This window comes from Tamandua tetradactyla, chromosome 18 (genome assembly GCF_023851605.1).
Source record: "Tamandua tetradactyla isolate mTamTet1 chromosome 18, mTamTet1.pri, whole genome shotgun sequence".
NCBI lineage: Eukaryota > Metazoa > Chordata > Mammalia > Pilosa > Myrmecophagidae > Tamandua > Tamandua tetradactyla.
The window spans coordinates 59,909,498-59,924,460 of NC_135344.1; the positions used below are offsets into that span (position 1 = coordinate 59,909,498).

Here is a 14,963-nt window from a genome sequence, read left to right on the forward strand (position 1 = left end):
CAGTGTCTTTACATTTTTTACTTTTGTTTATGGGAGTTTTTTCCTCATAAGAAAAGTATAATATACGATCTCCTGAACTTGGAAAATACAGAAAGGTAGAAGAAACCAGTGATTTTTCCCTCCACTCTCATATTCTGACTGAAAGGAGTCTGACCTGTTCTTGGCAGAACAGCCTGTTTTTCTGGGGAAAAAGTTCAGTGTGGGTGTCCTGGTTTCTGGGAGGAGCTGGTTAACTTTGCAGAAAACATTTTCTCTGCAGGCCTTGCACAGACTCCATTTGGCCTAAGGAGTTCTCAAGATAGATCAGGACTTACCCAAAATACCGAATGTTTGTAATGTCTACAAAGTAGCATTGATTGGGTTTATGAGTAATAACCTTACATAAAAGACACATTTTGGGTCATTATCAGGCCCTTCTGAAAGTGTGTTCAGTGGCCATCAGAGATCCAGCTAAACTATCTTCGACAAGGTTGTAGAAGCCCAGGGAGGCTTCCACGAGGCCGTCTCCCAGAGCAGAGTCACAGTTTCACAGTAGCAGCCAGAGGAGAAGTGGCGCTCCCAGAAGCCAGAGTGTGCTTTACCGGAACTCTCTCCCCTCTTGTCCACAGTGTGTTTTACGTCTTCTATGAGCAGTATCTGACCATCGTGGATGACACGGTCTTCAACCTTGGCGTGTCACTGGGTGCGATCTTCCTGGTGGCCGTGGTGCTGCTAGGCTGTGAGCTGTGGGCTGCGGTGCTCATGTGTGCCACCATCGCCATGGTCCTGGTCAACATGTTCGGGGCCATGTGGCTGTGGGGTATCAGCTTGAACGCCGTGTCCTTGGTCAACCTGGTCATGGTGAGGCCTGTTCCACTCTCACCTCCTCCCGAATGCTCTGCTGGTCCCATTCCACATGAACCTTCCAATGGGGCAAAACACCAAGCCCGGCCCTCGGTGCCCGTGGTGGTAGGAGGGCGGGGTGGGTCAGGATATGAAGAGAACTTTGGTTTCTCTTTGGTTCTTTACTCGCATCCATAGTAGTGTGGCTCCTGGTGAAACTGACAGTGGAAACGTGATGTGCATTAGCTTGGGGATCTGGCCTTTCGTTGACTATCCTGAAAGGACTACCAGAGCAAATAGCCCTGGAGCAAGATGTCCATTTTTTTGTTTAGAAAAATTGTCTCCACCCTCTTTGGGGCTCTCTAGTGCCTTTTTCCTCCCATGCAATTGCCAGGTACTTTAAATGTAATCTCATGGATATGAGTATAATCAGAGATGGTTCCCATGGAAAACAGAAACCAGTGCATCTGTCCTTACAGATGTTAACTCTCCTTCAGTAGAGTGGCAGTGAGGTCCAACTGAAGACCTCAGACACTGTGCCAGCACAGTGGGGTCACCCCTAATGACGGCAGATAGGCTGTAGAAAACTGGAGCAAGACCAATTAGGGCTCCAGTCGCACCCACAGTGCCCGGTAACCACACATCCTGGGAACAGGGTGGCTCCTGATGATTTCAGCCAGTAAAGAGCAGTCGTAAAGGAACTATCCCTTTGTTTCAGAGCTGTGGCATTTCCGTGGAGTTCTGCAGCCACATCACGAGGGCGTTCACCATGAGCACCAAGGGAAGCCGCGTGCAGCGGGCGGAGGAGGCGCTCTCGCACATGGGCAGCTCGGTGAGGCTCAGCACACAGCTCCACACACAGCTCCACCCAGTAGCCAGCCCAGCCAGCCCAGCCACCAAAGACCTCCCAGAAGGAGCTTTAAAATTCAGTCCTTAACACAGAACTTGGATCCTTTAATTTTCTAGAAAGTAGCCCCTAAGGATTTTGAGTTTTCAGGCAGTTCATGTAATAGCTCCATCATGTAAAGACCTGTACATCCTTTTAGAATTGGATTTTTGTGCAAACCCTTTTTCGGGGCAGTATGGCTTAAAGCAGGGGAGTAATAATAGTTAGATTTGAGACCTGGATGTATTTTTCATTTAAATACACACCAGCAATATGGGCTGAAAAGCAAGGGTGCTACCATGTTCCAGAATCCAGTATGCAAGTTTTAGATAAGATCTGGAATGTCATCTTGATTCACATCAAGTCTGAAGTTTTGCTTTTTCATGATAGGAAATATTAAAAGTTTTTGTTTCATAACAACTTAAGATATTTAAAATAAGTTTTCCTTTGAGAATGTAGATTTACTCAATTTAGAAACAGAATATCAGATTTATATAGGATATAATGCCTATCTTTTAAATTATTCCAGGTTCATGAGCAAGTAATGTAATTTTAGTTTTCTAACTAAATACTCCTCCTTAGTAACTGAAAGCTGGGGTTCAGTGCCCCATTACTTTGGACCTTGAATATTAATTAATGCCTGTGTGAGGAAGGGTTCAATTATGTAATAGAAGTGGTTCCTGATACTTTATCTTTTTTTTCAGGTATTCAGTGGAATAACGCTAACAAAATTTGGAGGGATTGTGGTCTTGGCCTTTGCCAAATCTCAAATTTTCCAGATATTTTACTTCAGGATGTATTTGGCTATGGTCTTACTGGGAGCTACTCATGGATTAATATTCCTTCCTGTCTTACTCAGTTATATAGGTAAGAGTTATTTTTAAAGGGGTGAAACTGGGGGAAGAACATTACATAGGGAAATTTATGGAATTGTGAGATATCCTTGCCAAGTATTTTAACTTTTATTAATGTCATTTGATAAGTAGAATGGATGTAAAAAGATACTCCTTTCTAAGAGAAAAAACTATTCAGGAGCTTCATGATTGTCCAAGCTAGTTCATTTAGTAAATTGCTGTTGCTGAGGCCTGACCTGCCTGTTTAACAAGGCCCTTGTGTCAGACCTCGAATGGGTTTTCCCATCAGTACGGGAAGAGATGAATGACCAGGAGTCGGTCTGCACTCAGGCCAGAACGCCAGCAGTGGCAGGACAGCTTTCTACTCCCCTCACTGATTCACTGTTCTTAGCAAAGAGCTGCTCTGCTCCTTCTACCTTATTTTGAAACGAGGATCCTTTCACTGCAGTGGCCACGTCAGCTTACATAAATGCCCCATGCTCAAAAGGAGAATATAAATTTGCTTGATTTACAGCCTTGTAACTAAAAGTTGAAGCACTGCAGTGGAAGGTTGAGGCAGGAGGTTTTTCTGTTTTGTTTTTTAATGTCTGGTGGATAAAAACAGTAGTTCAGTTTCAAACTATAACAGACTACCTTCAATACAGTTGTTTTTTTAATCCTTCACAGGGCCGTCAATAAATAAAGCCAGATGTTCTACCATTCAAGAACGTTACAAAGGTGCAGAGCGAGAACGACTTCTCAATTTCTAGCCTTCACAAACCTCAGTGACTTTGACCTCTGTCTGAGGGCTGGTCAGTGTGCCACTGGACAGGAGCTGCAGTCTCAAGGCCATGCTGAACACAGATGTTAACAAACATCAGGTTATTAACAGCAGCCGCTTCGGACATCATGCTTTTAAACTCAGGAATGCCAGTCTGACTCATGAGGCAGTATTACTAAAATTAAAACTGAAGGCAACCCCAGGACACTAAAGCCGCTTCCTAATTTCCAGGAGGGGAACAATTCTTTGGCACACTGTAAGATATATTGTTGGGGACATACATGGCCTGCTCTCTGACGGTTTTTAAAGGCCAATCAATGCAATTTTGCTCCTTTTTTTTAGGAGTAAGCCATCACATAAGTTCTATATCATATTTTTAATAACATTTGAGGATGCTACAGATATACTTTATAATATTTTGTAGTTTAAAGAGCTTTATTAATGCAATAAATTAACTTTGTACATGTTTGTAAAAAAAAAAAAAACAGCAGATAATTTCAGAAGGTTGTAGGCCTCATTAGAGCTTGGTCTCCAAAAACTTGTTTGAAAAAAGCAACATGTTCTTCACAGTGTTCCCCTATAAAGGAAAGGAGATTCAGTCACCAATTAGACATCACAAAAAGGGAAGAAAACAAGATGAACAGTTTGCAGCTCATAGGTGTGTATACTGAGATTTAACTTATTTTCCTGTAATAAAATAATTTTTCCTAAGCTTTTAGCCATTGCAAAATTACCTGGAACAACTTCACAAGCCCTAGCACTGAGCTAGAGTCAGCAGAGACCTATCATATAGGGTTTAATTAGTTATATGTTCCTCATCTCACAGAAGATGCCTTAGATTTCATAACTATTTAACGATAAGAGTTAGCATTATTCTAATAAGCCCCCAGCCAGTTAAAGCCGTCAGCCACTATTTCCAGTACTAGTCCTGAATCTTCAGAAAAGGATATTCCAAGGTCAGCTGCTTGGCCTGAGCTGGGTCCAGATTGCCTGGATCATGTCCTGAGTGTCCTACCGAAAGCACACATCCGCCATGACTTCCTAAGGACTGTTCAGATTGTCACAGCATACCAGAATCAATCAACTATAAATGATGGGGTAGGGGTCAGGCAAACTATTATGAATTTTTATGAAAAGAAAAAGCTAACTCAGAACTCAAAAGGCAGCATCCCATGCTTCTCTCCTGCAGCTATCAATGCTGTTTTGCTATGGTACCTGGTGTGAAATTTGGATTCCCTCGCAAACGCTGGTTTCGTTGTTCAAAAAATCGGAATATAGTATAGAAAAGCATGTTGTCTTCAGTCTGTTTTGCAGCATCTAAAAATTTCCGTGCAGAAATGTTGTCATGGCCACCAATGCTCCGAATAAACCGTAAGGCAGCTAATACCTGGTGTTTGGAAAGAAGAACTTCTACTATTTCATCATTCGCTGTTGAAAGTCTCTAGAAGTAAGGGAGAGAACTCCAGGTCAATTCAAGCAACAGAAACAGGCATTTATGTAGTCTGAGAAACTTAGTAACAGAGTTTACCTTCAACATATCCAGAGATAACTGATGAGCAGGAGGATAAAAACTTTCTAGGGATAATAGCAGACAAGCCTGAAAGGCAAATTTTTAGACTAGCTTCAGTATGTTGGATGGCTAAAATGTTACCTTTTTAATCACTTTTAAGGGTAAAAGTCTGGTAAGGGATACATACCAAAGGTTTTGAGTCACTGAGGACATGGTATTGTAGGAACTGATGAAGCATATAAAAGAGGTTGTGCTGGACGAGCGTCTTGATAACAAGTTCATGTAAGTAATGCTGAGGACAAAAGCAGAAAATAAAGAACATTTCCAAATTGCTCAACCTCAAGAACAAGAAAGGAAAAGGGTAAAATTTCCAGTTATGAAGACAACTGTTCTCAATGTGCAGGTGAAAGAACCCAACTTCATACTATACAGCTCATCCCAGCTGAAGACAATGCGGTGATCATCAAATAACCCCTTAAAGTTCTGAGCCAGGTATACAGAATCTCTTAGCATATAAAAGACGATCATCTTATAAAATATGACAGTGCTTTTATTTAAAAAAAAAAAAAAAAAAAGCCTGCCTGTCTAACAGGGTGACAAATGCTCAGTTGAAGCTACCTGTACTGCAATCTGAAACTGGTTAAGAGAGCGAATGTATTCCATCAGTACAGCTATCACAAATTTATGAGGCATCTCCTAGAGAGAAAAAGAAAAAGTGGTCTTATAAACACATAAGAATTACAAAGGAAACTACAAGCATCTCCACATTTATCCATCTCCCTTTTTTCCACATTAAACTGTTCCCAGGTCCTATTAAGTTGGTTTGGCACAAATCCCTCCAGAACCACCCCTCCCCCCACCCAAAGCAATTATTGTATTGTTTTAGGCCTGAGTGTTAACAGCCAATTTGTTAGCATTAGTTTCTCCCCAAAGACAACCCCAGCTATCCTAATCCCATTATGGGTTAGACTTCTCTCCCCAGTCCCTTCAAACAGACCTCTGAGAAGTCTTAGTCCAGTCGAAGATAGAGAGAGCTGTTACCTACCTTCCTTTCCGTGAACACCGACAGGACGTGGGTGTACATGTCAGACTGATCAACGACAGCCTGGGTCCGCACGGGCCTTTTTAGAAGTGGACTGCTTCGGCTCTGCCCTGCCTCTACTGCCTAAAATAAGAAAGCAGGTACTGTGGTCAGAGCCATCCCCTTAGGTAAATGGTGCCACTGACAGTTAATCCAGGAAGACTGAATTCCTATATGCTGCAGACCTGAGATCTGAACAAAGAATGATACTCATTTCACTGCGTGGATAGAACAATTTGTCCTGTGGTGCCTGGGGAAGAGTTTTAGGAAATCAGGGTTGATCATCTTGAAAATACTCCCACTGTTCATGGTGGATGGAACTAAAAAAGCAAAAGTCTTGGTTTTCTCTTAAGATACAGCATACTTTTTTTTAACCTTTTAAAATAGCTCCTTCTCTAGTTTTCATAATCAGTGACTCTCTGGGCATTTGTTACCTAATAAAAATGAAATGACCTGCTGTGTTATAGTTTCATGAAGTCCTGATTCTACAATAAATGAATACTTCTTGAAATGAGTCCATATCTGAATTTTTAAAATATTAACCAAGAGCTCCCCAAGTATTACTGAAAATAGTATGTGTTGGGAATATAAGATCCCAACAAAACTACCTAACTTTTTAAAGCAATTTAGATCTCAGACTTTAATGTGCATCTAAAGCACCAATTCTGTCAAAATGCAGATTGTGCGGGAGTGGTTGCAGATTGTGCGGGAGTGGTGGGGTGCAGCCTGCCTAATATCCAGTGTAAGAAAGCACAGAAAATGCCATTTGGGAGTCACACCTAGTGATTTCCACAGCCCAGTATACTAACAGCAGTACCAAGGAGCTGGGAGAGAAGAACTCTGTTCCTTGTTCTGACAAGAATAGGGATAGAGACATGCTCCAAGGATAACAGCCTTGTCCTAGAATTTACATCAAGGGGACTATTATTTAAAATTAGTTCCATTATTAGCCTTAGGACTAATCAGATCCTCAAAGTGAATACTTTGTTCCCTCGTCCTAAGTGCTTCTCCTTTCTAGCTTTGAAAGATCTAATGAACTAATAGTTTAAAAGAACCTAGTAATAAGCCATGTTAATTTTTCCTTCACACCAAACATTTCACGCCTTACTATATGAAAAACATAGTGCTATATTTAATCATTGCTATCTTAACAGGACACTCAATGCCAGGATAAGTCGTATTTTCATAGTCATTACATCCTACAAAGGAACAGAAAATGGACTTCCAAGGAAGACAGTGGAGTAGGGAGCACCAACACTCTGTCCTTCTGCCAAAACAACAGGAACTGTCTGAAAAAAAATTTCTTGAAAACCAGAGGCCAGAAGAACACTGTACAGCATCCAGAGATGGATGGGAAGAAGAGAGATAAATTACAGTAAAGAACTGCAAATTGCTCCCTGTGAAGCGGCTACCCACCCCACCCTCACAGCAGGTCACTGCAGGGTCCAGCGCCTGGCTAGCTTGCTGGTGACTGGGACATAAAAATCCTCTTCCCCAAGAGTGGGGTGGGCACAGCCAATCACTGATCATGGCTTCTGATCAGCTAACTCAGATCACTGGGCCCCATACCTAAGGGCAGTTATTGTTTCAGTACTCCCCAGATAGGCACAGGCAGGAGAGATTTAATGACACGGCTTCCTCAGAGCTGAGGGGAATAGTTAGCTGAAAGGCTGCATTTGCTGAGCAGGCCAGGAAAGCTCAACTTCAGGGAGTCAATGGAGAAGATTTTGGCATCCTTCCTAATCTCTCCAGGGTACTCTGGAGCCAGTCTGTGCTCCTTCATGGGTTCCCAGCCATATGTTTGCTGAGAAAGTCCTCTCTGGGACGACCCTCTTCCCAGAATTTGCCCTCTAGGCAAAAGCAGTAGAAGACAACAAAAAGGGATGTAAAGGGAAGACAGTCTGGGACAAAGGGCTGCTAGCTTTAAATACCTAGAAGAGGGTGGTCTGTCTCCTGGGAAGCAGAGGGACAGCGAAACTCCTATAAACAGAAGAACTCCAAAAAACCAATAAGCAAAAGTGTGAGACAAGACAGACACCCAGAAAGCAGGGAAAACCCTGCACACGGCATTCACATTGGGCAGACCTTCCTGACAAGAGGGCTGAAGCTCAAGAAAATTTGTCTTATTACCAGCTGCTTACAAAACCAAGAAACAGACATCCCAAGGAATATCACAGGGTCAACATTTAAAAATATTAAAATGTACAGTGTGCAACGAGACAAAGAAAGAAAGATAAAGAAATAAGAAATGATGGCCCATCCAAAGGAAGAGGATAAAGATACAGAAAACACCACCAATGAATACAAGAATGTGGACATACCGAGCAAAGTCTGTAAAGAAATAATCTTTAAAGTGCACATGGACAGGGGGCCAAGATGGCAGCTTAGCAATGTCTGCGTTTTAGTTCGTCCTCCAGAACAACTACTGAAAAACCAGAAACAGTACAGAACAGCTCCCGGAGCCACGATAGTGACTGCACACACAGCGTACCCCAGTCTGGACCAGCTGGACCGGCTGCGAGTCTCCGGAACCGTGAGTTCTCCAAGCTGCGGCGGCCGGCGGCCAGCGCCTGGTGCCCCTCCCCCACAGGCGGCTTCCCGGAGGGAAAGGAAAGAGACTCTAACAGTAGCAGGGACTGAGTCCAACCAAACACCAATTGTGGCATTAATAAACAAATTCTGACTCCTAAAAATAGGCCCCCAGCTCAAGCGAAACTGGTCAAGGCGGAGGTCGCTTATTGGGCTAACCAAAAAAGAGGAAAGGGGACGAAACAAAGGCTTTTGTGGCTGTCTCTACGGAGGCTTGGCTGCCTCTGGATTCAGCGACGGGACTACTCGGGCTGCAACTGCCCCAGGCATAGGCAGCAACGGACTGCTTTCAGGGCTGTCTCCCGCCTGAGCCTTCCCCAGGGGAAGAGTGAAATGCAACTCAGGTGGAATCCCTCTCTCAAGGAATTCAGAACCCAGGGCTTGGCAATTTGAAGCCATTAAAACCAGCCTACAACCTCTCCTCTGTCTCCACACGCCCCCAGCAGGGACAGTCTGCCAAAGTTAAAGGAACCACAACATCTTTTGCTGGTGGGACCCGCAGGCAGACAAGCGCCACATACTGGGTGGGATAAGAAAAACAGAGCTCAGAGACTTCACAGGAAAGTCTTTCAACCTGCTGGGCCTCACCCTCAGGGAAAACTGATGCAGGTGACTCCTTCCCCCTGATAGGAGGCCAGTTTAGGTTGGGAAAACCGAGTTGGAATCTGTAATACCTATGTAGACCCTCCTAAGGGTGGGGAGGGAAAAGGCACCTTACAAGCAGGACAAGAAACAAGAAAACAAGAACTGAAAAATTACCCTCTGTTAAACAAAACTTAAGCTAGAGGCCCAGAAAAAACTGAACTGAAGGTCAAAGAATAGATAGACAACAAACTCATCTAGCAAGAAAACCCTAGGTAAGATAAGTGAAAGCAATCTCCAGAATAAACTAATTAAGGTAATGAAATGTCTAGATGCCAGCAAAAAATAATGAATCACACCAGAAAAATTGAAGATGTGGCCCAGTCAAAGGAGCAAACCAATAGTTCAAATGAGATACAGGAGCTGAAACAATTAATTCAGAATTTAAGAACAGAAATGGAAAACCTCATTAAAAACCAAATCAATGAATTGAGGGAGGACATGAAGAAGGCAAGGAATAAACAAAAAGAAGAAATGGAAAGTCTGAAAAAACAAATCACAGAACTTATGGGAATGAAAGATACAGTAGAAGAGATGAAAAAAAAAACAATGGAAACCTAAATGGTAGATCTCAAGAGACAGAGGTTAGGATTAGTGAACTGGAGGATGGAACATCTGAAATACAAAGAGAAACAGAAACTATAGGGAAAAGAATGGAAAAATATGAGCAGGGACTCAGGGAATTGAATGATAATATGAAGTGCACAAATATACGTGTTGTAGAGGTCCCGGAAGGAGAAGAGAAGGCAAAAGGAGGAGAAAAACTAATGGAAGAAATTATCACTGAAAACTTCCCAACTCTTATAGAAGACCTAAAATTACAGATCCAAGAAGTGCAGTGCACCCCAAAGAGAATAGACCCAAACAGATGTTCTCCAAGATACTTACTAGTCAGAATGTCAGAGGTCAAAGAGAAAGAGAGGATCTTGAAAGCAGCAAGAGAAAAACAATCCATCACATACAAGGGAAACACAATAAGACTATGTGTAGATTTCTCAGCAGAAACCATGGAGGCAAGAAGATATGGGATGATATATTTAAATTGCTAAAAGAGAAAAACTGCCAACCAAGAATTCTATACCCAGCAAAACTGTCCTTCAAAAATGAGGGAGAAATTAAAACATTTTCAGACAAAAAGTCACTGAGAGAATTTGTGACCAAGACACCAGCTCTGCAAGAAATACTAAAGGGAGCACTAGAGACAGATATGAAAAGACAGAAGAGAGAGGTGTGGAGAGGAGTGCAGAAAGAAGGAAAATTAGATATGACATATAAAATACAAAAGGCAAAATGGTAGAAGAAAGTACTACCCAAACAGTAACAACAATAAATGTTAATGGATTGAACTCCCCAATCAAAAGACATAGACTGGCAGAATGGATTAAAAAACGGGATCCTTCTATATGCTGTCTACAGGAAACACATCTTAGACCCAAAGATAAAAATAGGTTGAAAGTAAAAGGTTGGGAAAAGATATTTCCATGCAAATAACAACCAGAAAAGAGCAGGAGTAGCTATATCCAACAAATTAGACTTCAAATGTAAAACAGTTAAAAGGGACAAAGAAGGATACTATGTACTAATAAAAGGAACAATTCAACAAGAAGACATAACAATCATAAATATTTATGCACTGAACCAGAATGCCCCAAAATACGTGAGGCAAACACTGCAAAAAGGGAAATAGACACATCTACCATAATAGTTGGAGACTTCAATTCCCCACTCTCATCAATGGACAGAACATCTAGACAAAGGATCAATAAAGAAACAGAGAATTTGAATATTACAATAAATGAGCTAGACTTAACAGACATTTATAGGACATTACACCCCACAACAGCAGGATACACCTTTTTCTCAAGTGCTCATGGATCATTCTCAAAGATAGACCATATGCTGGGTCACAAAGCAAGTCTCAACAAATTTAAAAAGATTGAAATCATACACAACACTTTCTCAGATCATAAAGGAATGAAGTTGGACATCAATAATAGGCAGAGTGCCAGAAAATTCACAAATACGTGGAGGCTCAACAACACACTCTTAAACAACCAGAGGGTCAAGGAAGAAATTACAAGAGAAATCAATAAATATCTCGAGGTGAATGAAAATGAAAACACATCATATCAAAGCTTATGGGATGCAGCAAAGGCAGTGCTGAGGGAAATTTATTGCCCTATATGCCTATATCAAAAAAGAAGAAAGGGCAAAAATTCGGGAATTAACTGTCCACTTGGAAGAACTGGAGAAAGAACAGCAAACTAGCCCCAAAGCAAGCAAAAGGAAAGAAATAACAAAGATTAGAGCAGAAATAAATGAAATTGAGAACATGAAAACAATAGAGAAAATCAATAAAACCAGAAGTTGGTTCTATGAGAAAATCAATAAGATTGATGGGCCCTTAGCAAGACTGACAAAAAGAAGAGAGAGGATGCAAATAAATAAGATCAGAAATGGAAGAGGAGACATAACCACTGACCTCACAGAAATAAAGGAGGTAATAACAGGATACTATGAACAACTTTATGCTAATAAATACAACAATGTAGATGAAATGGACAACTTCCTAGAAAGGCATGAACAACCAACTTTGACTCAAGAAGAAATAGATGACCTCAACAAACCAATCACAAGTAAAGAAATTGAATCAGTCATTAAAAAGCTTCCCAAAAAGAAAAGTCCAGGACCAGATGGCTTCACATGTGAATTCTACCAAACATTCAAGAAAGAATTAGTACCAACCCTGCTCAAACTCTTCAAAAAACTGAAGCGGAGGGAAAGCTACTTAATTCATTCTATGAAGCCAACATCACCCTCATACCAAAACCAGGCAAAGATATTACAAAAAAAGGAAACTACAGACCAATCTCTCTAATGAATATAGATGCAAAAATCCTCAACAAACTTCTAGCAAATCGAATCCAACAACACATTAAAAGAATTATACATCATGACCAAGTAGGATTCATCCCAGGTATGCAAGGATGGTTCAACATAAGAAAATCAATCAATGTAATACACCATATCAACAAATCAAAGCAGAAAAATCACATGATCATCTCAATTGATGCAGAGAAGGCATTTGACAAGATTCAACAACCTTTCCTGTTGAAAACACTTCAAAGGATAGGAATACAAGGGAACTTCCTTAAAATGATAAAGGGAATATATGAAAAACTCACAGCTAATATCATCCTCAATGGAGAAAAACTGAAAACTTTCCCAAGATCAGGTACAAGACAAGGATGTCCACTATCACCACTGTTATTCAACATCGTGTTGGAAGTTCTAGCCAGAGCAATTAGACTAGAAAAAGAAATACAAGGCATCAAAATTGGAAAGGAAGAAGTAAAACTATCAGTTTGCAGATGATATGATACTATACGTCGAAAACCCTGAAAAATCCACAGCAAAACTACTAGAGCTAATAAATGAGTACAGCAAAGTGGCAGGTTACAAGATCAACATTCAAAAATCTGTAGTGTTTCTATACACTAGTAATGAACAATCTGAGGGGGAAATCAAGAAACGAATTCCATTTACGATCGCAAGTAAAAGAATAAAATACTTAGGAATAAATTTAACTAAAGAGACAAAAGACCTATACAAAGAAAACTACAAGAAACTGTTAAAAGAAATCACAGAAGACCAAAATAGATGGATGGGCATACCATGTTCATGGATTGGAAGACTAAATATAGTTAAGATGTCAATTCTACCTAAATTAATTTACAGATTCAATGCAATACCAATCAAAATCCCAACAACTTACTTTTCAGAAATAGAAAAACCAATAAGCAAATTTATCTAGAAGGGCAGGGTGCCCCAAATTGCTAAAAGGATCTTGAGGTAAAAAAAAGCGAAGCTGGAGGTCTCACGCTGCCTGACTTTAAGGCATATTATGAAGCCACAGTGGTCAAAATAGTATGGTACTGGCATAAAGATAGATATATTGACCAATGGAATCAAATAGAGTGCTCAGGTATAGACCCTCTCATCTATGGACATTTGATCTTTGATAAGGCAGTCAAGCCAACTCACCTGGGACAGAACAGTCTCTTCAATAAATGGTGCCTAGAGAACTGGATATCCATATGCAAAAGAATCAAATAGGACCCGTATCTCACACCCTATACAGAAGTTAACTCAAAATGGATCAAAGATCTAAACATTAGGTCTAAGACCATAAAACAGTTAGAGGAAAATGTCGGGAGATATCTTATAAATCTTATAATTGGAGGCGGTTTTATGGACCTTACACCTAAAGCAAGAGCACTGAGAAAAGAAATAAATAAATGGGAGCTCCTCAAAATTAAACACTTTTGTGCATCAAAGAACTTCATCAAGAAAGTAAAAAGACAGCCTACACAATGGGAGACAATATTTGGAAACGGCATATCAGATAAAGGTCTAGTATCCAGAATTTATAAAGAGATTGTTCAACTCAACAACAAAAAGACAGCCAATCCAATTACAAAATGGGAAAAAGACTTGAACAGACACTTCTCAGAAGAAGAAATACAAATGGCCAAACGGCACATGAAGAGATGCTCAATGCCCCTGGCCATTATAGAAATGCAAATCAAAACCACAATGAGATATCATCTCATACCCACCAGAATGGCCATTATCAACAAAACAGAAAATGACAAGTGCTGGAAAGGATGTGGAGAAAGAGGCACACTTATTCACTGTTGGTGGGAATGTCGAATGGTGCAACCACTGTGGAAGGCAGTTTGGCGGTTCCTCAAAAAGCTGAATATAGAATTGCCCTATGACCCAGCAATACCATTGCTGGGTATCTACTCAGAGGACTTAAGGGCAAAGACACAAACGGACACTTGGACAACAATATTTATAGCAGCATTATTTACAATTGCAAAGAGATGGAAATAGCCAAAATGTCCATCAACAGATGAGTGGCTGAACAAACTGTGGTATGTACATACGATGGAATATTATGCAGCTTTAAGACAGAATAAACTTTTGAAGTATGTAACAACATGGATGGACCTTGAGAACATTATGCTGAGTGAGACTAGCCAAAAACTAAAGGACAAATACTGTATGGTCTCACTGATATGAACTGACATTCGAGAATAAACTTGGAATATGTCGTTGTTAACAGAGACCATCAGGAGATAGAAATAGGGTAAGATATTGGGTAATTGGAGCTGAAGGGATACAGACTGTGCAACAGGACTGGATACAAAAACTCAGAAATGGACAGCACAATACTGAATGAAGCTGCATTGGAGAATGATAGAGGGAGGAGGGCTGGGGACATAATGAAATCAGAAAGAAAGACAGATGTTAAAGATCGAGATTGTATAATCTAGGAATACCTAGAGTGTATAATAATAGTGAAATGTACAATGTACAAGTTTTTTTTTAAACTTTTTTTATAACTTAAAAAAAATTAACAAACAAAACATTAGATATCATTCCATTCTACATATACAATCAGTAATTCTTAATATCATCACACAGTTGCATATTCATCATTTCTTAGTACATTTGCATCGATTTAGAAAAAGAAATAAAAAGACAACAGAAAAAGAAATAAAATGATAATAGAGAAAAAAAAACTATACATACCATACCCCTTACCCCTCGCTTTCATTTACCACTATTTCAAACTGAATTTAACATTTGTTCCCCCTAGTATTTATTTTTATTCCATATGTTCTACTCTTCTGTTGATATAGTAGCTAAAAGGAGCATCAGACACAAGGTTTTCACATTCACAGAGTCTCATTGTGAAAGCTATATCATTATTCAATCATCATCAAGAAACATGGCTACTGGAACACAGC

The 14,963-nt window shown here is 40.4% G+C and overlaps 2 protein-coding genes across 3 annotated transcripts in view; one reads left to right on the top strand and one right to left on the bottom strand.

Moving 5' to 3' along the window:
* The window catches only part of NPC1 (NPC intracellular cholesterol transporter 1), a 49,358-nt gene extending 42,931 nt beyond the window's left edge, over nucleotides 1-6,427 (top strand). Inside the window, exons 22-25 of the mRNA XM_077135794.1 lie at nucleotides 609-840; nucleotides 1,541-1,654; nucleotides 2,413-2,575; nucleotides 3,229-6,427. Coding sequence (XP_076991909.1) covers nucleotides 609-840; nucleotides 1,541-1,654; nucleotides 2,413-2,575; nucleotides 3,229-3,311 — 592 coding nt within the window. The 3' untranslated portion in view covers nucleotides 3,312-6,427. The remainder of the gene's footprint in view (nucleotides 1-608; nucleotides 841-1,540; nucleotides 1,655-2,412; nucleotides 2,576-3,228) is intronic.
* RMC1 (regulator of MON1-CCZ1) overlaps nucleotides 3,798-14,963 on the bottom strand; it is a 54,414-nt gene continuing 43,248 nt past the window's right edge. For both annotated transcript variants that reach the window (XM_077135796.1, XM_077135795.1), the window contains exons 15-20: nucleotides 5,878-5,997; nucleotides 5,451-5,528; nucleotides 5,020-5,124; nucleotides 4,851-4,919; nucleotides 4,538-4,763; nucleotides 3,798-3,899 (exon numbers count right to left, since the gene is read on the bottom strand). In XM_077135796.1, the coding sequence (XP_076991911.1) occupies nucleotides 3,820-3,899; nucleotides 4,538-4,763; nucleotides 4,851-4,919; nucleotides 5,020-5,124; nucleotides 5,451-5,528; nucleotides 5,878-5,997 (678 nt within the window). In that variant the 3' untranslated portion in view covers nucleotides 3,798-3,819. The remainder of the gene's footprint in view (nucleotides 3,900-4,537; nucleotides 4,764-4,850; nucleotides 4,920-5,019; nucleotides 5,125-5,450; nucleotides 5,529-5,877; nucleotides 5,998-14,963) is intronic.